The sequence below is a fragment of the Lepus europaeus genome, chromosome 20, assembly GCF_033115175.1.
Source record: "Lepus europaeus isolate LE1 chromosome 20, mLepTim1.pri, whole genome shotgun sequence".
NCBI classification, from domain to species: domain Eukaryota; kingdom Metazoa; phylum Chordata; class Mammalia; order Lagomorpha; family Leporidae; genus Lepus; species Lepus europaeus.
The window spans coordinates 11,620,545-11,646,418 of record NC_084846.1 but is presented as its reverse complement, the minus strand read 5'-3'; the positions used below and the strand labels follow the sequence as shown (position 1 = coordinate 11,646,418).

The window sequence follows — 25,874 nt, the reverse complement described above, 5'->3', positions numbered from 1 at the left end:
GACAAAGCTGCGTGGGGTATGGGGGACCAGGCTGGACCTCTGAAATTGGGGGAGGAGAGGGGGCTGCATGGGAAGGGTGTGTGTGTGCGCGCGCGTGTGCACTCGCACGGGATGCAGGGGAGCGTGCGTGAGGGCTGGGCGTCCTTTTCAGAGCTGGGTTTGGGAGCTGAGAGTCTCGAGGGAACCCCTTGCACGCGTTCGCCTCACTGTGCCCGCCCGTGGCTGTGCGTTCAAGATCCGCTCGACACCAGCCTGGTCTTAGGGTCCAGGGTCTGTGGGTGTCTCCTCCACCCCCGCACCCCGGGCTCTCGCAAGCACCGGTGTGTGGGGAAGGGGGGCATAAGCACAGTGAGGGGTGGGCCCACAGCTCACCGCCAGGCCGGCTCGTGTTTCGGAGGGTCTGCAGTCACGGGCTCGCGCGGGTGCACGATGGGCAGGGACCCCCCTCCCCACTTCAATCCGCCCCCGGGAACCGGGCGGGGCGGGGGCGCGCAGGGCCGGCCCCGGGGCGGGGCGAGCCGCCGAGGGCTGGGGGCGGGGCGGCCGGGCAGCCTCACTTCGGCGAAGTTGGCGGCGCGGAGGCTGGCCCGGGACGCGCCCGCGGCCCGGGGAAGGAGGGAGGAGGGAGGAGGGAGGGTCGCGGCCGGCAGCCATGGGGCCGGGGGCCCGGGGCGGCCGCCGCCGCCGGCGCCGCCGCCTCCCGACGTCCCCGCCACCGCCACCGCCGCCCGTGCGGGCGCTGCCCCTGCTGCTGCTGCTGCTAGCGGGGCCGGGGGCTGCAGGTGAGGGGGCCGGCGGGATCGGGGCGGGGGTGGGGAGTATAGAACCCCTCCCCGCCAAGTCAAGGGTGGGGGTGGGGGTGGGAGGTGTGTGTGTGGGGGTCGTGGACTCCAAGGCTGGGGCAGAGGTGCGCGAGCCAGGGGAGCGCATGCCAGTCCCGGGGGGCGCAGCGACTCGGAATGGGAGCACCAGGGTCCCAGAGGCCTAAGGAACGAGGACCCTGGAGCGGTCGGGACAGGAGATCAGGGGGCCCAGGAATCCAAGACTGGTCGGGTGGACCCAAGAGCCGGGGTCGCCCCCATCCCACGCCCGACCGAAGTCTGGGGGGAGGTTTGGATGGTCTCGGCCGGGGACCCCTCGCACAAAAGCACTGGTCCTTCCTCACCCCAGCCCCCGCCGCCACCACCCCCGCAGACATCCCGGGGCGGGGGGGCGGGGGGCTGGGAGGGGGGCGCGAAGTTCTCAGAGCCCGAAACTCGGGAAAAACTTCCCAGGCCGGAGCGCCGCAAGACCCGGAGCCGGATCGGGAGCTGGAGCCCCCAGCGGCGCCTGCGCCCCCTCCCCGCGCGCTGGTGCGTGTGTGTGTGCGCGCGCGCGCTCGCAGAGCCCGGCTCCTGCCTCTGGCCGTGGGGAGCCGGCAGCCCCGGGACCCCGCCCCTGCGCCGGGAGGGGAAGGGGCGCTAGTCCACGTGCTCAGCTCTGGCTGTGGCGCCCCCTCCCCAGCCGGGCCGGGGGCCCCCGGCCCCTCCTCCCTCTCCTCCTCCTCCTCCTCCTCCTCCTCCTCCCCGGCTCTCTCCCCTCCCCCTTCTCGGGACAATGGCCGCGCCGTCTAGACACCCCCCCCCCCACCGCCGGCCTCGCGCTTTCTTTGCCAGACAAAGCGGGACCCGCGGCGGGGCCGAGCAGCGGCTGCGGGGGCGCCCCCTGCCCCAACCCCGCCACGGGAGGCCTGGTCGACAGAGGAGGGCCGTGGGCCGAGGGGGCCTGGGGGCGCTGCTGTGGGGTGGGTGCTCGCCACGGTGGGGTTTGGGGGAAGAATTGGAGTTCCTTTCCCAGCCCCAGGGCCCAATGGGGCAGGACCGGGCAGGAGCAGCTGCCCCCGCAGGACTAAGCACACACATGGCCTGTCACACAGTTCTGGGACACACACACACACACACACACTGCGATGCAAACGTGCACGCACGCAGCAGATCCAGCATTAGGAGCTGGTCCCGAGACACCCAGACCACTGGGCTCCCATGTGTCCATGCGCCCGGCCTGCTCACACTCAGACACATCTAGGCATAGGTTCAAGGATGCACCCACAACCAGCTACCTTGTATAGAACGGGCACAACCAGTGCATTCACACATGCACACACAGCTGTACGCCCGATCCACACACACACACACACCCCACTCAGAAGCTGCATGCCTGGGTAGATGTCATTTGCACACACACATACCCCCCAACATGGACACACATGAGCTGACTCCCATGTTTCTGCGCAAGGATAGGACAGATGCACGTCCATGTCCACACACACAGGCTGACCAAGGAGCCCATGCACATGCAGTCTTGCAGCCTGCAGTGTGAGTTCCGTGTCCAGCCAGCTTGTCCCACGAGGAAGCGGACACGGGCTATTTGATCCATTCTCGATCGTTCTCTTTGTCTACTGCTCTGGTTTCTTCTCTGATGTCTGATATTTGTTCCAGTTCCTCTGGCTTTCCAGCTCTCGCTTGGACACACACGTGCACGCACACACGCATGCACCCACATGCAGACACGCACACACGGCCAGGTCCACGCACACACGCGCCACACCCTTGACCTGTCTGGCAGGACAGTTAAACTAGGCCACACCCTACAGGGACACAGGTTTAGGGACTGGGGGATGCTGGACAGGGCAGCTCCTAATGCTGCCTGCTGTGGAGTGTCTGAACCCACATGTGGCCGCCTGCCGTGGTCCCTCTGCTGCAGTCGGCGTCCCCTCCCCCTTCCCCCCTGCCGGGGCTTGTAGCCACAGTGCCACCCGCACTTCCTGTTCCGTTCCTGTACATCCTAAATTCTGGCAGCTTCCTGAGCCCCCACATCTGGCACAAGTCAGCCCCTCCTCCTGCCTGCCTACCCCTGCCTTGTGGTTCCCAGGGCTGGAGCTGGCAAAGACAGCTGCCGCCCCAACAGCTGGGGCTGGGGCGGGGGGCCGTGGGAACCGTGGATGGGGGGCCTTCCTACACCCACAGGGACACCCCCAGCTCATTGCAGCTGTTGCCTGGTGGAGGGATGGAGGGGGTCTGCTGCTGGGTGTAGGGGAGGGGTCCTGAGCACCCTGCTGACTCCCCTCTCCCCCTTCCTTCGCCTCTCCCCTCCTGCAGCCCCCCCTTGCCTGGACGGAAGCCCTTGTGCAAATGGAGGTCGGTGCACCCAGCTGCCCTCCCGGGAGGCTGCCTGCCTGTGAGTGCCTGGCTCTGTGCCATCTGCGGGCCCTGCGTGGGGAGGTGGTTTGTCTTCATATGCCCCTGTGTCCACCATGACGCCTCCACCACTTCCTTACATGTGTGTGGCTTGGGGTAGTCTCATGTTTCTCCCATCGGGAATGCCAGCAGGGGCTCCGGAGTGTGGCCTGGCCGGGATTCAAATCCTACGTCATGGTGGGGGCGGGGAGGGAGGGGTGGGAGCTAGGAATTAAAGGCTTAGCACAGTTCAGTGTTCTCATCCAGGAAATGGGTCCAGTTAGGCCAGCGCTTTACACAGCCTCCCGAAGTCCTGTGTGTTGGAGGCAGGTATTACTCAGTTTAACTATATCCAGGGACCCACAGCAATGCGGAGGACACCCTCACACATTCCCTCAGTGTTCACATTTAGACATTGCTACAGTAGGGTTCCCTGTGACATTGGGTGATGGAGTCAATTCCTCTCTGCACCGCACCATCTGCAAAATGGCTGCTTTTCCTCAGGGTTTGTGGCTGGGGATGTGTGTAGGGGGCTCGGCGATGGGGTAGGGCTGGGGCTTCACTCGGAGCCACTCTCTGGGGGAGGCTGACACGGTGTGGTCCGGGCGCCTGCGCAGTGGAAGTCCACGCCTGGAAGCCAGCCGACAGGTGAATGCGCCCGCGGCTGCCCCGCCCCCTCGACAGGTGAATCACCGGCGCGCACTGCCGCCCGGAGCCCGGATCCCCGGGAGTGGAGCGGGCTCAGTCTCCAGAGCTGGGTTGTGGGAACCGCTTCCTACAGGTCCCCCCGCCCCCCTACCTCCTCAACCTCCGGATCTCCGTCCAGATCTCTGCTACTCCTAGGTCTTTCTGAGATGCTCCAAAGGGTGCCTCCCATCGGGGATCCGCCCAAGTCTCGAACGCCCCTCGCAAAAAAATAGGCTCCCCAGCACTGGTCCCCATTTCCTTTGGCCTTCCTCCCCCGCAAATCCGCGCGCGCGCGCACACACACACACACACACCCCACCTCCTCCCCCGTCTCCATCTCCCCCAAAGCTCGGGCCGTGGGGCGGGGCGCGGGCTGGGGCTGGAACCGGCCCGACCGGTCGGCGGGGGCGCGGGGCGCGGAGCGTGGGAACCCGCCCGGGGCGCCGGGAGGGGCAGCGCGGGCCGCGCCCTGCCGGGCTTCGGGACCCTTCGCTCCGCGGCGCCCCCTCCCGGCGCGCGATCGTGACCGCCGTGCTCACCCTCCCTTTGGGGCTTTTTGGGGAGGGGGGCTGGGAGCTGCGCCCTGCCTGCCGTGCCCCGACTTGCTCTGTTGGGGGCCTAGGTGGCGGGGGTGGGGTGGGGTGGGGGACCTGTGGGTGACTCTAAGGACTGAGTCAGCTGCTCCGAGTTGAGTCCCTGGCGTCTGGGGCGAGCCAGGAGAGGGGGGGTACGGGAGCGAGGGGTGGGTGCTGACCTCATCGGAGGCGGGGCTTGGACCCTTTGGCGGCTGACTCCCCGCCCCTGTGCCCCGCGGAGGTTTCGTCTTAAAACCAGCTTCGTGCCAGTTTGCATTTCCCTGCCGTGGGCTTGGGGCTGGGGGTTGGGGAAGAGCACTGTGGGCTGAAAGACCGCCCCCCTGCACACACACAGACACACAAGAAGGCACCAACCTTGGTGCCTGCTCCAAACCTCAGCCCCCCGCGGGGCCAGGGGTGCAGGCTGCCGCGTGAGGGACAGTGGCCCGCATCTGCGTGGGAGGCAGCACCACTCGCCAAGCCCTGGCGTCCAGCTGGCCCTTCTTCTGTTGGTTTCTGGTTTCTCTGCCCGTCTGGGTGTTCCCTGGGTGTCTCCTGGAGTTGAGACTACTTTTCCCACTGCCTTCCGTTCCCTTTCTGGAACGCCCTTCCCTGGACCTCCCTCAATCTGTGGCATACTCACGGCCTCCCTTTGTATCATTCGATTGTCCTTACCCTGTGTATCTCCACTCCCCACACACCCCGCTGTGGCTCCTATACCAAATCCCCACCAACAGGCTGGCTTGAAACCACAGGAATAGAACCTCTCTCAGTTTGGGAGGCTGGAAGTCAGGTTAAGGTGCTCCCCTCCATCCCCCTGCCCCGAGAGGCAAACTACATTGCCTCCTCCAACTTCCAGCAGCTCCAAACACTCCTTGGCTAATGGCTGCCTCACTCCATCCCCTGCTTCTGTCTCCACGTGCCCTTCTCTCTTTTCTCTCTCCCTTATAAAGGACATCTGTCATTGCATTTAGAACCCTCCTAGATAAGCTGGGATGGTAACATCTGGATATCCTTCAATTAATTCTGTCTGCAAAAACTGGTTTTTAAAAAAGATTTATTTATTTATTTATTTATTTGAAAGGCAGAGGCAGAGAGAGAAGGAGAGAGAGAGAGAGAGAGAGAGAGAGAGAGAGAGAGAGGTCTTCCATCTGCCGGGTCACTCCCCAGATGGCCACAATGAGCCAATCCAAAGCCAGGAGCCAGGAGCTTCTTCCAGGTCTCCCATGTGGGTGCAGGGACCCAACCACTTGGGCCATCTTTCACTGCTTTCCCAGGCCATAGCAGAGAACTGGATTGGAAGTAGAGCAGCCAGGACTCTAACCGTTGCCCATATGGAGTTCTGGCCCCACCCCTTGTGGATCTTTTCCCCTCCTGCTGGCATGTTGTATATTAACTTGTTATTTGTGTGTGTTCTCTTTGCTTGAGCTGGCTGTGAGGATCGGGAGGGTAAGGACCCCTTGTGTTGGTTGTTGTCTTCCTGTTGCGGTAGCATGTAGTAGCTGCTTAGTAAACACGTATGGCGTGAGTGGCCCTGTGTGTGTGCTGGCCTGTTTGCCTGTGTGTTCCCAGCATGTCTTGTTGTCTGTCTCTTCGTGTTCCCCCCATCAGCCCATTCATCACCTCTGCCCACAGGTGCCCACCAGGCTGGGTGGGTGAGCGGTGCCAGCTGGAAGACCCCTGCCACTCGGGCCCCTGTGCTGGGCGTGGGGTCTGCCAGAGCTCTGTAGTGGCCGGCGCCGCCAGGTTCTCCTGCCGGTGCCCTCGTGGGTTCCGAGGTGAGATGGGGAGGGGTGGAGGGGCGGAGCAATGCAGGCTGGGGCGTGGTCAGTCCCAAACTCACTCTCTTCCCTGGGGTCTCCTCCAGGGCCGGACTGCTCCCTGCCGGACCCCTGCCTCAGCAGCCCCTGCGCCCACGGCGCCCGCTGCTCCGTGGGGTCCGACGGGCGCTTCGTGTGCTCCTGCCCGCTGGGCTACCAGGGTCGCAGCTGCCGAAGTGACGTGGATGAGTGTCGGGTGGGCGGGCCATGCCGCCATGGGGGCACCTGCCTCAACACACCGGGTTCCTTCCGCTGCCAGTGCCCTGGCGGCTACACGGGGCCGCTGTGTGAGATCCCTGCAGTGCCCTGTGCCCCGTCGCCGTGCCGCAATGGAGGCACCTGTCGGCAGAGTGGCGATCTTACCTATGACTGTGCCTGTCTCCCTGGTGAGCAAGCTGTGCTCTGGGGTAGACACTGTGGTGGTGGTGGTGGTGGGGGACCCCAGACCTGCTTGTTTGTCACCAGCCTTGTCCCCTGCCACCTATCCTGGGTTTAGGGTTTGAGGGCCAGAACTGTGAAGTGAACGTGGATGATTGCCCGGGACACCGGTGTCTCAATGGGGGAACATGCGTGGATGGTGTTAACACCTACAATTGCCAATGCCCTCCTGAGTGGACAGGTGGGTGCCAGGGCTTGGCGGGAGAGGGAGGCAGGGAAGGGGGCGGAGCTGGGCTGTCAGGTCAGGTGGCTGGAGCAGACTCGTGTCTGTGCCCCCAGGGCAATTTTGCACAGAGGACGTGGACGAGTGCCAGCTGCAGCCCAACGCTTGCCACAATGGGGGCACCTGTTTCAACACCTTGGGGGGCCACAGCTGCGTGTGTGTCAACGGCTGGACGGGCGAGAGCTGCAGTCAGAATATTGATGACTGCGCCACGGCCGTGTGCTTTCACGGGGCCACCTGTCACGACCGTGTGGCCTCCTTCTACTGTGCCTGCCCCATGGGCAAGACTGGTGAGTGGCCGTTTTCCTGGTACGCAGTCAGGGGTCGCTGTTGAAGCTTCTGGAGTGAGGCAAAGATGGCCTCTCTAGGGAAGAGTGGGTTGGCGGCTGGATTTGGGGTCAGGGGTGAGCCTGGGAGGAGGATCTGGGGCAAAAGTCATTGGAAGGGGAAGCTGCTGGCAATAGGTTAAAAAAAATAGCCATTCCATACACGGCAGATTAATAAACACACACACACACACACAAACAAAACTATCCGAGGGGCTGCGGGACCTCAGGAGGAGCTGAGGGACCTGCCTCTGATTTCTGCGTACCCCTGCCAGGCCTTCTGTGTCACCTGGATGACGCCTGTGTCAGCAACCCTTGTCACGAGGATGCCATCTGTGACACCAACCCCGTGAATGGCCGGGCCATCTGCACCTGTCCCCCCGGTTTCACGGGAGGGGCCTGTGACCAGGACGTGGACGAGTGCTCCATCGGTGAGGGCTGAGACCGGCTGGGGAAAACGGGGTGAGGTGGGGGCCTCAGCTGGTCACGCCCACACCTGCTGTGCCCCTCTCCCAGGCGCCAACCCGTGCGAGCACCTGGGACGCTGCGTGAACACGCAAGGCTCGTTCCTGTGCCAGTGTGGCCGCGGTTACACGGGGCCACGCTGCGAGACTGACGTCAACGAGTGTCTCTCGGGACCCTGCCGTAACCAGGCCACGTGCCTCGACCGCATCGGCCAGTTCACCTGCATCTGCATGGCAGGTGTGTGGTGGGCATGGCCAGGGCAGGGATAGGAGGGGCCGGGGGTAGGGCTGTGTGGTGAGGGCAGGACCCAGTGTGAGGCCAGGGACGCAGTCAGTGACTCAGTTGAAGCTCAGAGGGGCTGGGAGTGGACTCCGGGCCTTAGGATCCACTTTGGGGAGATGTGGACCCTGCAGTCTAGCGCTTAAGGCCGGGAGGGACTTGAAGATGGGCCTAAAGCTATGGTGGGCTCTGAGGCTGGGGATGGTTTGACAGCAGGGCGCCTCTAGAGTCCCAGGAGGGTCCGGCCTGTGGCTGAGACTGAACGTCGGATTGGACTGGGGGCGAGGCCAAGGCCACCAGCCCGGCCCCGCTCAGCCCAGGCAGCATCCTCACCGCCTTCCACTCTTTCCCGGCTCCTAGGTTTCACAGGTACCTTCTGCGAGGTGGACATTGATGAGTGTCAGAGTAGTCCGTGTGTTAATGGCGGCGTCTGCAGAGACCGAGTCAACGGTTTCAGCTGCACCTGCCCCTCAGGTGATGACCCCACCCCAGCCCACCCCTCCCAGGCACGTGACCTGGAGATGGGGCTCAGGCGAGTGAGGCTGGGCAGGCGAGAGGGGACGGCTGGGTCACGCTCACCCCGCTCCCCACGCAGGCTTCAGCGGGGCCACGTGTCAGCTGGATGTGGACGAATGCGCCAGCACGCCATGCCGCAATGGCGCCAAGTGCGTGGATCAGCCCGATGGCTACGAGTGCCACTGCGCGGAGGGTGAGTGTGGGCCAATTACAGCCCAACTATTGCCGGGAGGCGGGGCTGGCGGCAGAAGGGACCAATAACAGACTTGAGGAGAGCCTGGGGGTGGGGCTGCAGCAACGGAGGCCCAATGACTGCTAGGGGTGGAGCCAATGATGGACAAGGGATGAGGTGAGGCAAGGGGTGGGGCCACAGGGTCTGGCTGGGTACAGGGTTGGCTGGTAGCTGGAGGGGGCGTGTCCAATCCTTTCTTCCCTATGTGCGTACCTCCCACTCCCACCCCCAGCTGTAGTTAAGGGCGGGGTTAGAACAGGGCTGAAGGCGGGGCCAAGAGCGAATCTTGGAGCTCAGAGGTGGTTGGAGAAGAGGAGAGTGAGGGGCGGGGCCTGCCTTGAGCACGCCTCCTGATGGCTCAGTAGGCGGGACCTGAGGGAAAGTTGAGCTCTGACTGGGCCAGGGGCCCCATCTGTGGGCGGGCCCTCTGTGGATGGGTGGAGCCTGACCCTCAGCGCCCCTTTCAGGCTTCGAGGGCACGCTGTGTGAACGCAACGTGGACGACTGCTCTCCAGACCCGTGCCACCACGGGCGCTGCGTTGACGGCATCGCCAGCTTCTCCTGCGCCTGCGCCCCGGGCTACACGGGCACGCGCTGCGAGAGCCAGGTGGACGAGTGCCGTAGCCAGCCCTGCCGCCACGGGGGCAAGTGCCTGGACCTGGTGGACAAATACCTCTGCCGCTGTCCCCCTGGCACCACAGGTGGGAGCTGGCGGCTGGGCTGCCCCTGGAGGGGCGGAGGAGGGGCTTCGGGAGCCATGCATCCGGTTGGAAACCCCGCTCCTCGCCACGTGTCCCTCCCTCAGGTCTGAACTGTGAGGTGAACATAGATGATTGTGCCAGCAACCCCTGCACCTTTGGTGTCTGCCGAGATGGCATCAACCGCTATGACTGTGTCTGCCAGCCTGGCTTCACAGGTAGGCACGAGCTGGCCGGGGGAAAGGGAGTCCTTGCAGGGGCGCGGGTGCAGTCCACCTGCCTCTGTGGCCTGGGTCTTGGGCCCCTCTCTTGGTCTATTCTATGCTCTTTCTCACTGACCCGAGGTTGTTTTCCCCCTGCGAGAACGAGGCTGTCCTAGTTTCCGGGCTGTGCCACATGTAGGGGGTGAGGTGGTCCCTTCCCCACTGCCTCTGCCACCTGGACTTACCTCCCTAGGGCCCCTTTGCAACGTGGAGATCAACGAATGCGCGTCCAACCCCTGTGGCGAGGGAGGCTCTTGCGTGGATGGAGAAAATGGCTTTCGATGCCTCTGCCCACCTGGCTCCTTGCCCCCTCTCTGCCTCCCCCCGACCCACCCCTGTGCCCATGAGCCCTGCAGTCACGGAATCTGCCATGATGCGCCTGGCGGGTGAGGCCCCCTCCCCAACCCCTGAGCCTCCCAGTCCCATCTTGCCTCCCTTCCCCCTCCCCTCCCGCCCTTCCCCCACTGCCTCTCTGGTACATCTGCTACCCCTGACTTCCAACCCTACCAGGTTCCGCTGTGTGTGTGAGCCTGGCTGGAGTGGCCCCCGGTGCAGCCAGAGCCTGAATCAGGATGCCTGCGAATCCCAGCCCTGCCGGGCCGGCGGCACCTGCACCAGTGATGGATCGGGCTTCCGCTGCACCTGTCCGCCTGGTGCCCAGGGTGTGTCTGTGTCTCTCTTCCCTCCTCAGGCACCCACAGCCCTCAGTTCCTCTCCACTGGACATTGGCCCCTGTTTTGCCTTTTCCTCTTTCTCCCAGGGAGCTTGGGGGATGGGTGTTAGGGTGTTGTGTGTGTGTTGGAGTGGGGGCAGCTGGGAATGGGAAGCCCCCTTCGAGACCACCTCATTCCACCTACCCCACACAGGCCGTCAATGTGAGCTGCTGTCCCCCTGCACCCCGAACCCCTGTGAGCACGGTGGCCACTGTGAGTCTGGCCCGGGACAGATGCCTGCCTGTTCCTGCTCTACTGGCTGGCAAGGTACGCCTGCTTCCTCCTCCTCTTCTTCCTTCTCTTCCTCTTCTTCACCTCTTTGCACCCTGGGGCCCCAAAGGGGGACTGAATCCCAGCTCTGCCTTTGAAAGGAGCTTCCTTTTGAGAGAGGGTGGAGCTAGACACACACACTCGGAGCTCACGACTGGGGGAAGAGGATGCTGGGACTTGGGCTCAGGAGAGTCCTGGGGTACTGATCGTAGAGTGCTTGTTTTCGCCTTTCCCTCTCTCAGCCTGTGCATTCTCCCTGAGCCCCGGGTACCCTCAGACCCTGCCCTGCACCCTCCTAACCCTAGGTGTTACCTTGGTCTCCACTGCAGGCCCACGATGCCAACAGGATGTGGATGAGTGTGCTGATGGTCTCTCACCCTGTGGCCCCCACGGTACCTGCACCAACCTGATGGGGAGTTTCAGTTGTACCTGCCATGGGGGGTACACTGGCCCTTCCTGCGACCAGGACATCAATGACTGTGACCCCAGTGAGTGTCCTGGAGCTCTTTGTGCGTGTGGTGCTTCTTAGTGGGCATATCTATCCAGCCTGTGTTATATGCTTGGTACAGTGTGTTGAAAAAAATTTTTTTTATATTTTAAAAATTTATTTAAAAGGCAGAGATACAGAGAGAGAAGGAGGGAGACAGACAGAGAGAGAGAGAGAGAGAGAGATATCTTTCGTTCACTTGTTCACCCCCCACCCCCCAATCGCTGCAACAGCCAGGGCTGGAGCCAGGAGCCAGGAGCTTTTTCCCATCCTCCCTCATGGGTGCAGGGGCCCAAGCACTTGAACCATCTTCCACTGCCTTCCCAGGTGCATTAGCCAAGAGCTGGATGGGAAGGAAGTGGGGACATTTTTGTTCTCCCAATAACCTCCGCTTCCACATTACTGAGGTTTCTGGATCATGGAGGGGGCTGAGACCACAGAGCAGGGTAGAATATGCTCCCCTGACACACTGTGCCTGCTCCCGCTTGAACTGACATAGTGGGGCCAGGGGGAGGGTCAGACTGGGCTGCTGGGGGAACCAGGCAAGAGATTAGACCCTCTCTCCCATCTCATCCCAGACCCCTGTCTGAATGGTGGTGCCTGTCAGGATGGCACGGGCTCTTTCTCCTGTTCCTGCCTGCCTGGGTTCACCGGTCCACGCTGTGCCCGGGACGTGGACGAGTGTCTGAGCAGCCCTTGTGGCCCAGGCACCTGCACTGATCACGTGGCTTCCTTCACTTGCACCTGCCCACCGGGCTACGGAGGCTTGCATTGCGAGAAGGATCTGCCTGACTGCAGCCCCAGGTGGGAGGGGGCGTGGCCTGCACCTGGGATGGAGGGCTGGGATGTGTGATGGCGGAGGCAAGGCGATCCCTCCTTAGCTCTGAAATACGGGACCTCCGAGGAAGGACGTGCCCTGCAAGGGCTTGACCCGCCTCCCTCTTCACCTGCCAGCTCCTGTTTCAACGGCGGCACCTGCGTGGACGGTGTGAACTCTTTCAGCTGTCTGTGCCGCCCGGGCTACACCGGTGCCCACTGCCAACATGAGGCCGACCCCTGCCTCTCGCGGCCCTGCCTGCACGGGGGTGTGTGCAGCGCTGCCCACCCCGGCTTCCGCTGCACCTGTCCAGAGGGCTTCACGGATAGCCAGTGCCAGGTGGGTGGGGCCGGGGGCTGGGGAGGGGTCTGGAGGGTGTTCTCGGTGCGGGGAGGGGGGAAAGGGGAGGCCCTGGGCACAGTTTCCAGGTCTCCCCTCCTCCACCCCTGCTCCCAGCCCTTACGCTGAAACCCTTTCCTCCTCCAGACTCCGGTGGATTGGTGCAGCCGGGGGCTGTGTCAGAACGGGGGCCGCTGTGTCCAGACTGGAGCTTATTGCCTTTGTCCGCCTGGGTGGAGTGGCCGCTTCTGTGATGTGCAAAGTCTGCCTTGCAAAGAGGCTGCAGCCCAGATGGGTGAGGAGAGGGCACGGGGTCAGGTGTGGGCCCAGATCTCCTGTAGGTGTGGGTCCAAGGAAGGTGCGCAGAGCAGGTGGGCATGGTGGGGGGTGGAGGATGCCTGTGTCACCAGGATGCTGTGAGCGTTGGAGGCACAGCTGTGGACCACCTGTGGGGATGGGGGAGTGGCCACTCTGGGGCATGTTGGAGGAGCCCCTGGGGACTGCACCTGCAGGGGGAGCCACCCCATTGTGCCCAACGACACTCTTCTTCTTCCCAGGGGTGCCCTTGGATCAGCTGTGCCAGGGGGGCGGGCAGTGTGTGAGCGAGGACAACTCACACTTCTGCCTGTGCCCCGAGGGCCGCACAGGCAGTCACTGCGAGCAGGAGGTGGACCCCTGCGGGGCCCAGCCGTGTCAGCATGGGGCCACCTGCCGCGGCTACATGGGCGGCTACGTGTGTGAGGTAAGGGGCGGGGCTGGAGGTGTGACTTTGTCTCTGCCTTGGCTACTGCAGCTCTGGGTGGTTTCGAGCCTTGGGGGCATTTGCATGCCTGTGTGTGCGTGCGCGCGTGTGTCCTTTGGGTTTCTCTGTATGGTCCTGCTGGGTCTGGGCATGTCTGGGTTTCTCAGAGCTGAGAGTGTCCCCTCCCTCTTGTCCCCCTTGCACAGTGTCCAGCTGGCTACACTGGTGACAAATGCCAGGACGATGTGGACGAGTGTGCCTCCCAGCCTTGCCAGCACGGTGGCTCGTGCATAGACCTGGTGGCCCGTTATCTCTGTTCCTGCCCGCCTGGCACTCTGGGTACGGCCCCCCCTCCCAGCCCTCCCTCCCCTCCCCCCCACACTGTGCCTTAACTCCAGCTCCCCTCCTGCCTGCCCTCAGGTGTGCTCTGTGAGATTGATGAGGATGACTGTGGCCCGGGCCCTCCCTCTGATGGCGCCGGGCCCCGGTGCCTGCACAATGGGACCTGTGTGGATCTGGTGGGCGGCTTCCGCTGTAGCTGCCCCCCAGGCTACACCGGTCTGCACTGCGAAGCCGACATCAACGAGTGCCGGCCCGGTGCTTGCCACGCGGCACACACCCGGGACTGCCTGCAGGACCCAGGGGGCCACTTCCACTGTCTTTGTCACCCCGGCTTCACAGGTAGGCACAGGGAGGAAGGGGGGGCCCTGGCCATTGCCTCCACTCTGGCTGATCCACCTGCCCGTGCTTTGTCTCAGGTCCCCGCTGTCAGACTGTTCTGTCTCCCTGCGAGTCGCAGCCATGTCAGCACGGAGGGCAGTGCCGGCCCAGCCCTGGTCCTGGGGGAAGTCTCAGCTTCACCTGCCACTGCCTGCAGGTAGGTGGGTGTGGCCTCAGGGGGGAGGTGTAGCTTTGAGGGGAACCAAATAAGAGGGGGCTCTGAGGTTACCTGGAGGCTTGGGAGGGGTGGGTGAGGTTGGGGTTGGAGGCGTGGCCTTCTGGGAAGGCGGGGCTTACCCTGAAAGTGGAGCAGGTGGGGGTCAGCCTCGCCCGGGTCTTGATCACACCTCTCTCTCCCCCCCCCCACCCCTCTCCTCACCTCCCTCGATTTCTCTCTTCCCCCTACCCCGACTCAACCCCAGCCTTTCTGGGGCCCTCGCTGTGAGTGGATGGCTAGCTCTTGCAGGGAGCTGCAGTGTCCGGCGGGTGTCCCCTGCCAGCAGACGGCCCGCGGCCCGCGCTGCGCCTGCCCCCCAGGACTCCCGGGATCCTCCTGCCGCGGCGCCCGGGGGCCGCCCCCAGGGGCCACCAACGCCAGCTGCGCGGCTGCCCCTTGCCTCCACGGCGGCACCTGCCGGGCCGCGCCGCAGGCTCCCTTCTTCCGCTGCGCGTGCGCCCCGGGCTGGGACGGGCCGCGCTGCGAGGCGCCCGCGGCGGCGCCCGAGGCGGCGGCGGAGGAGCCGCGGTGCCCGCGCGCCGCCTGCCAGGCCAAACGCGGGGACCAGCGCTGCGACCGGGAGTGCAACAGCCCGGGCTGCGGCTGGGACGGCGGCGACTGCTCGCTCAGCGTGGGCGACCCCTGGCGGCAGTGCGAGGCGCTGCAGTGCTGGCGCCTCTTCAACAACAGCCGCTGCGACCCGGCCTGCAGCTCGCCCGCCTGCCTCTACGACAACTTCGACTGCCACGCGGGCGGCCGCGAGCGCACCTGCAAGTGAGCCTCGCGAGCCCCGTCCTTACGTGCGCCCAGTCTTGACCCGCCCAGCCTCTGCCCTCCACCTGCCACCCTGACCTCTCGTCTACTTCCCCCTGCCCTTATCTCCCCACCCAAGCGCCTGTCACTCAATCTGCTCCAGCCTCCTAGCCTCTCTGCTGGTTCTCCTGTAGCTCGTGCCCCAGGACCTTTGCACTGGCAGCTCCCACCGCCTGGATAACTTCCCTCCTCCTCCTCCTCCTCCCCCTCCTCCTCCTCCCCCTCCCCCTCCTCCTCCTCCTCCTCCACCCAAACCTGAGTTCCTCCTAAGCATTGCCGCTCGCTTATTTTCCTGCTTAGCATTGCAATCCCATGCCGCCTTGTTTGTGCTTCTGTTTGGCTTTTATTGGTGAGGCGTTGGAAAGCTGTGCCCCAGGGACTTCTGGAAGTTTGTGGAAATTGGACTTGAAAGATATGTTTATGTTGCTGCAAGACATTTTCAAATCCATACACAGGAGGGATCTTCAGAAAGTCCCTGAAAAACGTATATTATGAAAAAACAAAACAAAACAAAACCGTGCATGGATGTCCAAGATTTGATATAGATTTGAAAGTCAGAGTTAGAGAGAGAGAGAGAGAGAGAGATCTTCCATCTGCTGGTTCACTCCCTAGATGGCCACAACCACGGGGCTCCATCAGATGGAAGCCTGGAGCCAGGAGCTCCATCCGGGTCTCCCCTGCGGGTGGCAGGGACCAAGCACTTGGACCATCACCTGCTGCCTTCCCAGGCGCATTAGCAGGGACCTAGGTTGGAAGTGGAGCAGCGGGGGACTTCAACCGGTGCCCATATGGATTGCCGGTGCTGCAGGCCAGGGCTTTAACCCGCCGCGCCTCTCCCTTCTGTTAAGTCTGCAGTGATCTGTATAGGGAGGCGCACAGGTGTGTGGGGAAGGCTGGCTTTCCAGGGGCTGCTTGTACCGGTGGAATCGGAAGCGCTCGTGGTCCCAAGCGGTCTTTTTATTGGTTGGATAAGGGGTGCTCAGCTTGGAGTGAGCCTGCGAGTGGCCCGCTCCGAGCCGCTGCGTGCAAGCCCTGACCCCGGCCCCCTCCCCGCCCTTCTCTCTCTCTCTGCACCCCGTCCCACCCACCCAGCCCCGTGTACGAGAAATACTGCGCCGACCACTTCGCCGACGGCCGCTGTGACCAGGGCTGCAACACCGAGGAGTGCGGCTGGGACGGGCTGGACTGCGCGCGCGAGGTGCCGGCGCTGCTGGCCCGCGGCGTGCTGGTGCTCACCGTGCTGCTGCCCCCCGAGGAGCTGCTGCGCTCGGGCGCCGACTTCCTGCAGCGGCTCAGCGCCATCCTGCGCACCTCGCTGCGTTTCCGCCTGGACGCGCGCGGCCAGGCCATGATCTTCCCTTACCACCGGCCCGGCAGCGCGGCCTCCGAGGCCCGGGCCCGGCGCGAGCTGGCGCCGGAGGTGATCGGGTGAGTGAGTGAGTGACCCGGGAGGCGGGTAGGGTTCGGCCTTGGCGACGCGTCCCTGGCGACGCGTGGAGGCGGGGCCGGGGGAGGCGTTTGAACCTCGGTGGTGCTGCCCCTGGTGGTGAGAACTGGTAGTGCCCCGTGTTAAGGGGCGCAGCAGCGCCTCCCACCCCGGGGCAGTGGGGGGTGGGGGGTGGGGGTGGGGAAAGTGACCAAGCAGTGTGCATCGAATTCAAAGCTGGACTGAAGGCCTTAGCGACGCGTCCCTGGCAACGCGTTGGGGGGAGGAGGTGTTTGAACCCCGGTGGTGCTGCCCCTTGGTGGTGATAATTGGTAGTGCCCCGTGTTAAAGGGCACAGCAGCACCCTCCAGCCCAGGCAATGGGGGTGGGAGTTGGGCAAGTGACCAAGACGGTGACGTAAGAGCAGCGCGCATCGGATTCAAGGCTAGGTCTGGGGGCGGGGAGGGCGGACGCGGCTCGGTGCTTGGGGGGTGCCCAGGCGACCCTCCAGCCCTCCGTCCCACCCCTTCCCTGCTCTGTCCCCGCCAGCTCTGTAGTGATGCTGGAGATTGACAACCGGCTGTGCCTGCAGTCGCCCGAGAATGACCACTGCTTCCCCGACGCACAGAGCGCCGCCGACTACCTGGGCGCGCTGTCTGCGGTGGAGCGCTTGGACTTCCCGTACCCGTTGCGGGATGTGCGGGGTGCGGCCTGGGGGACCGGCCGGGGCGGGGCGGGGCGGGGCAGGGCAGATGGGAGGCGGGGCCTTGTCCCATAGAAGCCCCGCCCACAAACTAAGCCCCGCCCCGAGACTGAGCCCTTGCTCAGATTCCACCCTGGGGCAGAATCCTTGCTCCCCTGCTGGAGCCCCACCCCATGTCTTGAGCTCCGCCCCATGGTTGAAGCCCCACCCCACTGCTGAAGCCTGGCCCACTGCTGTAGCCCCGCCCCTTGGCTGAACCCAAGTCAGGTCCCACAGCTGGATCTCTGCCCCTTGGTTGGAGCCCCGCCCCTCAGCTGAGTTCCACGCCGTGGCTGAAGTCCCACCCCATGGCTTGTGACCCGCCTCTTGGCTGGAGCCCTGCCCCTTGGCTGGAGCCCCACCCCTTGGAGCCCCGCCCCTCGGCTGAAGCCCCGCCCTTCCCGCAGGGGAGCCGCTGGAGCCCCCGGAGCCGAGCTTGCCGCTGCTGCCGCTGCTGGCGGCGGGCGCCGTCTTCCTGCTGCTCATCCTCGTCCTGGGCGTCGTGGCGGCGCGGCGCAAACGCGAGCACAGCACCCTGTGGTTCCCCGAGGGCTTCGCCCTGCACAAGGACGTGGCCGGCGGCCACAAGGGCCGGCGGGAGCCCGTGGGACAGGACGCGCTGGGCATGAAGTGAGGACCCTGCCCGCCCCGTCCTGACCGCAGGGGCCCTGCCTTCGCGACCTTGACCTCTGAACCCCGCTCACCCCGACTCTCGACCCCCAGTCCCCGCCTTGACGGGGTGGACCTGTGCCCTCAAGGACCCTGCGTTTAACCTGCCCCGTGACCCCAACCCCCGACCTCACGCTTGGCCACGGCCCTGACCATCTCCCTAGGACCCCATCACAGGCCACTCCCCCAGCCCCTTGTCACTGGACCCGGTCTCGCCACCTCGCCCCTGTGCCGATTAACCCCTGCCCCCTGCCCTTCGCCCCTAGGACCTCTGCTCTGACCTCACCCCAGTCTCCCTCGTCCCTTCTCACATCCCTGCCTTCCCATTGTCCACACAGGAACATGACCAAGGGTGAGAGTCTGATGGGGGAGGTGGCCACAGACTGGATGGACACAGAGTGCCCCGAGGCCAAGCGACTGAAGGTGCTGCCCTTTGCCCTCAGGGTTCTGGGTGGGCCTCTGATGGCCAGTGATGGGGCCCATGGGTCATCTCTATTCTCCCCACCTCTCTGGCTCCAGTGATGGGGCCCACAGAGCAACTCTAATCTCCCCACCTCCCTGGCTCCAGAAGACAAGTCACCTCCTTTTCTCCTTGGTGTGACCTTGGATGGAGGGGAGCAATCTGTTACCTGGGCCTCTTTCCTTGAGGTCTTCCCAGGCTGTACTTACTTTCTATTGTGTGTGTGTGTAGGAGGGGGGAGGAGAGAGAGGTATCAGATCTGGTGGGTCACTCTCCTAAAAGCCCAGGACCTAAATATCATACTGTAGCATTCTGATTCCTGTACTTGGACTTGAGTTGGATGAAATATGAAATATTCCTACTGTGGAATATTCCTTGTAAAAAAATTATGAGAGGGAGGGAGGGAGGGGGAGAGAGAGAGAGGGAGAGGTGGCAGAGAGCCTGGATTCACCGATTCAGTTCCTAAATGCCTGCACTTGGACTGGGCTTATCCAAAGCTGTGAGCTGGGAACTCCATCCAGGTGTCCCACGAAGGTGGCAGGAAGCAATTCCTTGAGAGCCATCACTCCTAGGTGTGGGTTAGCTGGAAGCTGGAATTGAGAGGCAGAGGTACTCGGATGTGGTACCTGGGCATCTTAACCACTAGGCCAAACACCTGCTCCTCCAGGTGACTTGGGGACTGTGGGAGCCTGGGCCCTGTCCCCTTTCTCTCCTTCCCTCCGACCCATCTATATGCCTTTCCCAGATTAATAGTGATTCTGAAAGGACCTCCCCCGCCCCATTTTTCTTCTACCACTAGAAGGTATATTAAATTGCAGGCATTTAATTTTTTTAAAAAAAGAAAGGGAGAGGCCGGCGCCGTGACTCAATAGGCTAATCCTCCACCTTGCGGCGCCAGCACACCGGGTTCTAGTCCCGGTTGGGGCACCAGATTCTGTCCCGGTTGCCCCTCTTCCAGGCCAGCTCTCTGCTATGGCCCGGGAGTGCAGTGGAGGATGGCCCAAGTCCTTGGGCCCTGCACCCGCATGGGAGACCAGGAGAAGCACCTGGCTCCTGGCTTCGGATCAGCGCGATGTGCTGGCCGCAGCGGCCATTGGAGGGTGAACCAACGGCAAAAGGAAGACCTTTCTCTCTGTCTCTCTCTCACTGTCCACTCTGCCTGTCAAAAAAAAAAAATTAAAAAAGAAAGGGAGAGAGAGAGATATCTTTCACCCACTGGTTCACTCCCTAAATGACCACAATGGGTGGGGCTGGGCCAGGCTGAAGCCAGGAGCCCAGAGATTCTTCCAGGTCTCCCAAGCAGGTGCAGGGGCCCAAGCACTTGGGCCATTTTCTGCAGCTGAATCAGAAGGGGACCAGCCAAGACTCCTACTGGTGCCCATATGGGATGCTACAGGCAATGGCTTTACCTGTTCCACCATAGTGCTGGCCCCTATCAAACACACTACTGATGAATGTGCAGGGCTGTGTGTGGTGTCCGTGTGAGAAGCCCAGCGAACATCAGCCCTGACCTGATTGTGCCTCTCCCCACATCCCAAGGGTAAGGCCTGAGAACCCGGGTCCCTGTCCCCACAGGTAGAGGAGCCGGGCATGGGGGCCGAGGAAGCTGTGGATTGCCGCCAGTGGACCCAACACCACCTGGTGGCCGCTGACATCCGCGTGGCCCCAGCCATGGCGCTCACACCTCCCCAGGGCGACGTGGATACTGACGGCATGGATGTTAACGTGCGTGGCCCAGGTAAGGTGCCCCCTCCCCTGGCCCACTTGTGCATGGTTATGTCTGCGTTTGTGTAGCTGGAGAGGGCATGGGAACACACCTGCCTCCAGGATTCTGTCTGCCACTCTCTGGCTTCTTAGCTCCAGCCTTCTTCAACCTCCTGCCTAGCTGTGCCTGCCAAAGTCCCAGGGTGCATTCTGATTGGACAGCGAGTAATGTGCGCGTCTTTGAGCCAATTGGTGTGGCTGGGGGGTTGGAATATGCAGATTGACCAGTTCCAGGTGCACTTGCCTAGCCCTAGTCCCCCTAGGGAGGCACTTGAGGGTGAGGAATTGGGGTGCAAGTGGTGGCTCCTGTGAGCAGAACCAGGGAAAATGCTCCCTGCTGACTGCAGCAGAGCGGGGTATCCAGAGTGGATCCATCTTTTGCCAGGATTCAGGCTCTAACACCCCTTAGCTGTGTTTTAAAGATTTATTTATTTATTTGAGAGGCAGAGTGAGGGGGGGGGGGAGAGGGAGGGAGAGAGGGATAGAGGGAGAGGGAGAGGGAGAGGGAGAGGGAGAGGAAGAGGGAGAGAGAGAGGTCTTCCATCCACTGATTCACTCCCCAGATGGCTGCAATGGCTGGAGCTGAGCCAATCCGAAGCCAGGAGCCAGGAGCTTCTGGGTCTGCCACGTGGGTACAGGGGCCCAAGGACTTGGGCCAGCTTCTACTGCTTTCCCAGGCCACTAGCAGGGAACTGGATTGCAAATGGAGCAGCTGGGACTCGAACCGGCACCCCTATGGGATGCTGGTGACGCAGGCAGTGGCTTAAGCCACCATGCCACGATGCTGGCCCCTTGGATGGTGCTTTTTCTAGTACTCTCTGGAAAGCCCCCCCCCCCCATGTTCTTGTGACACACTGTCTCTTGATCCTCAGATGGCTTCACCCCGCTCATGCTGGCTTCATTCTGTGGAGGGGCCCTGGAGCCCATGCCCACCGAGGAGGACGAGGCCGAAGACACGTCAGCCAGCATCATCTCAGACCTCATTTGCCAGGGGGCGCAGCTTGGGGCCCGGACTGACCGCACAGGCGAAACTGCCCTGCACCTTGGCTGCCCGCTATGCCCGGGCTGATGCGGCCAAGCGGCTGCTGGATGCCGGAGCCGACACCAATGCCCAGGACCACTCTGGTCGCACGCCCCTGCACACAGCTGTCACCGCCGACGCCCAGGGCGTGTTCCAGGTGAGACAGACCTGACAGCCCTGGCTGGGGTGGGCAGAACCTCGGGGGTGGGCGTCGGGTTGCACTGGAATTGGAGCTCTGGTTTTGTCTCTGAGAAGGCATTTTTACGTGCTCTGTGTTTCAGGTAGGCTGGGCTAAACTGTGATGTTTTGGTAGGTTAGGCAGACGCAATGCATTTTTTTTTTTTTTTTTTGGCAAAGTTGCAGCCAGGAGCCTGGATCTCCATCTGGGGTCTTCTAAGTGGGTGGCAGGGGCCCAGGCACTGGGTCATCCTCTGCTGCTTTCCCAGGAGCATTAGCAGGGAGCTGGATCAGAAGTGGAGCAGCCGGGACTGGAACAGGGTTGCTAGCGTTGCAGGTGCCGGCTTAACCCACGGCGCCGCAAAGCTGGCCCCCACCCCCATCCCTGCCGGGTGTATCGGGCTGTGACCCCGCCGTCAGCAAACCCAAGAGGCTCGGGTGGGCGGTGGTGGTTGGCGACTTCCCCGGGGGGCTGCGGGGAGGGAGGTGGTGGTGTTGGTTTCAAGCTGCTGCCTGCACTGATCTCTGAAGTATCCCCCTCTCTCTCAGATTCTCATCCGGAACCGCTCTACAGACCTGGATGCCCGCATGGCGGATGGCTCCACGGCGCTGATCCTGGCGGCCCGCCTGGCGGTGGAAGGCATGGTAGAGGAGCTCATTGCCAGCCACGCGGACGTCAACGCCGTGGACGAACTCGGTAGGCTGCCGATACAGTGGGGGGCGGGGAGGGCGGGGGTCACGTGGGCACTTACCACCCGTCCTGTGTGTGTGAACTCACCCCAGTCACGGAAGCTCCGTGCGCACCTCGCCAGGATTTAGCTGCAAACGAATCTGGAGCAGGCTCCCTTCCTTTCCACGTGGTTTCCGCTCTGCTGCCACCTGCTGGACGGTCGCAGTAACTGCGCAAACCTGCCTGATCAGTCCCAGGGCACTTTGCAGAAAAAAAAAAAAAATACAATCCACGTATAGTCTTTTCACAATATGCATTTTCCTTGGATTATTTTGAAGACCCCCTTGCTTGTATGGATTTCAAAAAAATGTTTTTTTTTTATTTGACAGGCAGAGTTAGACAGTGAGAGAGAGACAGAGAGAAAAGTCTTCCTTCCATTGGTTCACCCCCCAAATGGCTGCCATGGCTGGCGCTACGCCGATCTGAAGCCAGGAGCCAGGTGCTTCCTCCTGGTCTCCCATGCGGGTGCAGAGCCCAAGCACTTGGGCCATCCTCCATTGCCTTCCCAGGCCATAGCAGAGAGTTGGACTGGAAGAGGAGCAACCAGGACTAGAACCCAGTGCCCATATGGGATGCTGGCACCGCAGGCAGAGGATTAACCAAGTGAACCACAGCGCCGGACCTCAAAAATTTTTTTTAATATTTTATTTATTTATTTGAGAGGCAGCATTACAGAGAAAGGAAGAGAGAGAGAGAGAGAGAGAGAGAGAGAGATCTTCCACCTGCTGAGAGAGAGGGAGAGAGAGAGAGAGAGAGAGATCTTCCACCTGCTGGTTCACTCCCCAAGTGGCCACAACAAGCCAGGGCTGGGCTGATCTGAAGCCAGCAATTAGGATTTTCATCCGGGTCTGTCTTGTGGGTCCAGGGCCCAGGGACCTGGGCCAACTTCCATTGCTTTCCCAGGTGTATTAGCAGGAGCTGGTTCAGAAGCAGAGCAGCTGGGACTCGAACAAGTACCCATATGGAAGGTCCCATATGGGACTGCAGGCCATGGCTTAACCTGCTGTGTCACAGTGCCAGACCCTCAAAAAAAATTTTTTTTTTGCACCAAAATGAAAAGAAAGAGAGAGAGGAAGGATGCATCCACTGGCTCACTCCCCAGCTGCCTGCATCAGCTGAGACTGGGATAAGCTGGAGCCAGGAGCCAGGAGCTCTCTCTGGGTCTCCCACAGTGGGTGTCAGAGGTCCAAGCACTTGAGCCCACTTGAGCCACCCCCTGCTGTGGGTCAGAAGCAGAGCAGCGGGGACTCGAATCTGCACTTCCAATGGGGATGCCAGCATTGCAAAGGGCAGCTTAACCTGCTGCACAACAGAACCTGAGAAGATGGTTCTTGGCCACATTTTTTTAAAAATTTTACTTGGTTTAAGTCTGAAGAGTCACACATGTAATTGTTACCTACTGCATTGGACCAGACGGTGTTAGGTCCAACAGAGGGAGAGCCCTGTGGACAGAGAGATGCATTGCACAGACCTACACACACCCACAACTCAAACACAGGTGCTCAGATCCTCAGGGCAATCCTGTCCCCTGCCCTACAGCTCATCCTCCTGACCCCCACTGCTGCTACCATGGGGGCGGCCGGACGTGAGTCTGGTCCTGGGTCTGACCTCCTTCTGCACCCCCAGGGAAATCGGCTTTACACTGGGCTGCCGCTTGTGAACAACGTAGAGGCGACCCTGGCCCTTCTCAAAAATGGAGCCAACAAGGACATGCAGGATAGCAAGGTGAGCTCTGGCCCTGGACCTGGCCGGGGGCTGGGGTCGGTGTAGCCCCCAGACGGGGCAGAGAGCAGGTGCAGTAAGCTTTCAGGGGTTGGATTTGGGGCCCAGGGGTTCCAACAGTGAATCAGGGAGTAATGGAGTTTCTGGCCACTGCTGGTGTGACCTGGGCAAGTTGCTTAACTCCTCTGAATCTCAGTTTTCTCATGTGAGAAGTGGGGGAGTAACAGCAGCCCTGGTGAGTTCATGGGTTTAAGTGCTTAGTGGATTCGCACTGTTGTGACTGTTGCTTAAAAACCCTCCCAAGGTGATATTACATCATCCCATATTACAGATGAGAAAAAGAAACTCAGAGGGGCTCAGAGACAGGTTCTGTCCTTACGTAAGATTTCAGGATTTTATTAATTGAGGATTTTTTTTTTAATCATTGATTTACTTTAGAGGCAGAGTTAGAGAGAGAGAGAGAGAGAAAAGAGAGAGAGAGAGAGAGATCTTCCACCTGCTGGTTCACTCCTAAATGGCTGCAATGACCAGAGCTGGCCTGATCCAAAGCCAGGAGCCTGGAGCTTCTTCCAGGTCTCCCACGTGGGTGCAGGGGCCCCAGCACTTGGGCCATCTTCCACTGCTTTCCCAGGCACGTTAGCAGGGAGCCGGTTCGGAAGTGGAGCAGCTGGGCTTCAAACCGGTATTCAGATGGGATGCTGGTGCTGTGTTTAAGCACCCTTACCTGACCCCATGTTGGTGCTGGGGCTTTAACCCGCTGCGCCACAGCGTGGACCCTGGGAAATGAAGCTTTTAACACATGCGCCTTTAGGGAGTGTAGCATATCCCAGCAAACTCTCAGCTCTGAGGTTCCCTCCCCACTCCACCTCCAGTCTACTGGAGGTCATCTTGCTGATCTTGACCTCTGTGGGTCCTGCCTGTCCCCTCCAACCCCCCCAGGAGGAGACCCCGCTGTTCCTGGCTGCTCGTGAGGGCAGCTATGAGGCCGCCAAACTGCTCCTGGACCACTTCGCCAACCGCGAGATCACAGACCACCTGGATCGGCTACCGCGGGACGTGGCCCAGGAGAGGTTGCACCAGGACATTGTGCGCTTGCTGGACCAGCCCAGCGGGCCCCGCAGTCCCCCGGGTCCCCATGGTCTGGGGCCCCTGCTCTGCCCACCCGGGGCCTTCCTCCCGGGCCTCAAGGCCACGCAGTCGGGGGCCAAGAAGAGCCGGAGGCCTCCGGGAAAGGCAGGGCTGGGGGCGCAGGGTGCCCGGGGGCGGGGCAAGAAGCTCACCCTGGCCTGCCCAGGGCCCCTGGCGGAGAGCTCGGTCACGCTGTCCCCTGTGGACTCACTGGACTCCCCACGGCCCTTCGGGGGGCCCCCTGCGTCCCCAGGGGCCTTTCCCCTCGAGGGGCCCTATGCGGCAGCTGCGGCTACCGCGGTGTCCCTGGCACAGCTTGGGGGAGCAGGCCGGGCAGGTCCTCTGGGGCGCCAGCCCCCCGGGGGCTGTGTGCTCAGCGCTCGGTCTGCTGAACCCTGTGGCTGTGCCCCTCGACTGGGCCCGGCTGCCCCCAACCAGCCCCGCCGGGTCCCTCGTTTTTGCTCCCCCTGGCACCGGGACCCCAGCTGCTCAACCCCGGGACCCCCGTCTCCCCGACCTCAGGAGCGGCCCCCGCCCTACCTGGCGGCCCCAGGGCATGGGGAGGAGTACTCAGTTCCCGGGGCCCATGGCAGCCCCCCCAAGGCCCGCTTCCTACGGGTCCCCAGCGAGCACCCTTACCTGACCCCATCCCCCGAGTCCCCCGAACAGTGGGCCAGCCCCTCGCCCCCTTCTCTCTCAGACTGGTCCGAATCCACACCCAGCCCGGCCACCGCTGCTGGGGCCACGGCAACGGCCACGGCCATGACTGCCGGGGCACTGCCTGCCCAGCCGCACCCTTTGTCTGTCCCTGTCTCCCTTGCTCAGGCCCAGACCCAGCTGGGGCCCCAGCCGGAGGTCACTCCCAAGAGGCAGGTGCTGGCCTGAGATGCTCCTGCGTGCTTGGAATCTTGGGGGGGGGGGCTGGAGAGACACCCCATCCCGACTCCTCTTCCCTCCCCCTTTTCTCTCTCTGCACCTACCCTCCCCCTGCCTTGCTGTGTGACCACCATGGGTCACCAGCCCAGGGCTCCAGTCTTCCTTATTTATAAAGGGTGGGAATGACCTCCTACCCTCTCAGTCTTGGGATAAGTCTGGGACCGTCTCCCTCCTTCCTCCTCCCTCCTCCCTGCTCCTCCCTTCCCCTCCCCCACTCTTTCTCACCCTATGTTGTTTCCTCATA

General features: G+C 62.4%; 1 protein-coding gene across 1 annotated transcript; it reads left to right on the top strand.

Moving 5' to 3' along the window:
* The first annotated feature begins 652 nt into the window (after positions 1-652).
* LOC133749047 (neurogenic locus notch homolog protein 3-like) lies at positions 653-25,874 on the top strand. The gene is given in 38 exon segments (XM_062178161.1): positions 653-782; positions 3,138-3,216; positions 6,113-6,255; positions 6,345-6,683; positions 6,794-6,916; positions 7,015-7,248; positions 7,560-7,715; positions 7,801-7,986; positions 8,389-8,502; positions 8,624-8,737; positions 9,244-9,477; positions 9,582-9,692; positions 9,931-10,123; positions 10,248-10,399; positions 10,604-10,717; positions 11,050-11,208; positions 11,786-12,011; positions 12,162-12,363; positions 12,511-12,658; positions 12,921-13,105; positions 13,312-13,444; positions 13,526-13,786; positions 13,864-13,982; positions 14,248-14,816; positions 15,948-16,283; positions 16,831-16,985; positions 17,431-17,653; positions 18,031-18,115; positions 19,728-19,890; positions 20,789-20,958; positions 20,960-21,094; positions 21,664-21,811; positions 23,471-23,499; positions 23,501-23,569; positions 24,506-25,072; positions 25,074-25,127; positions 25,129-25,209; positions 25,211-25,874. Coding segments are annotated over 38 exon segments (7,008 nt in total). The 3' UTR covers positions 25,580-25,874.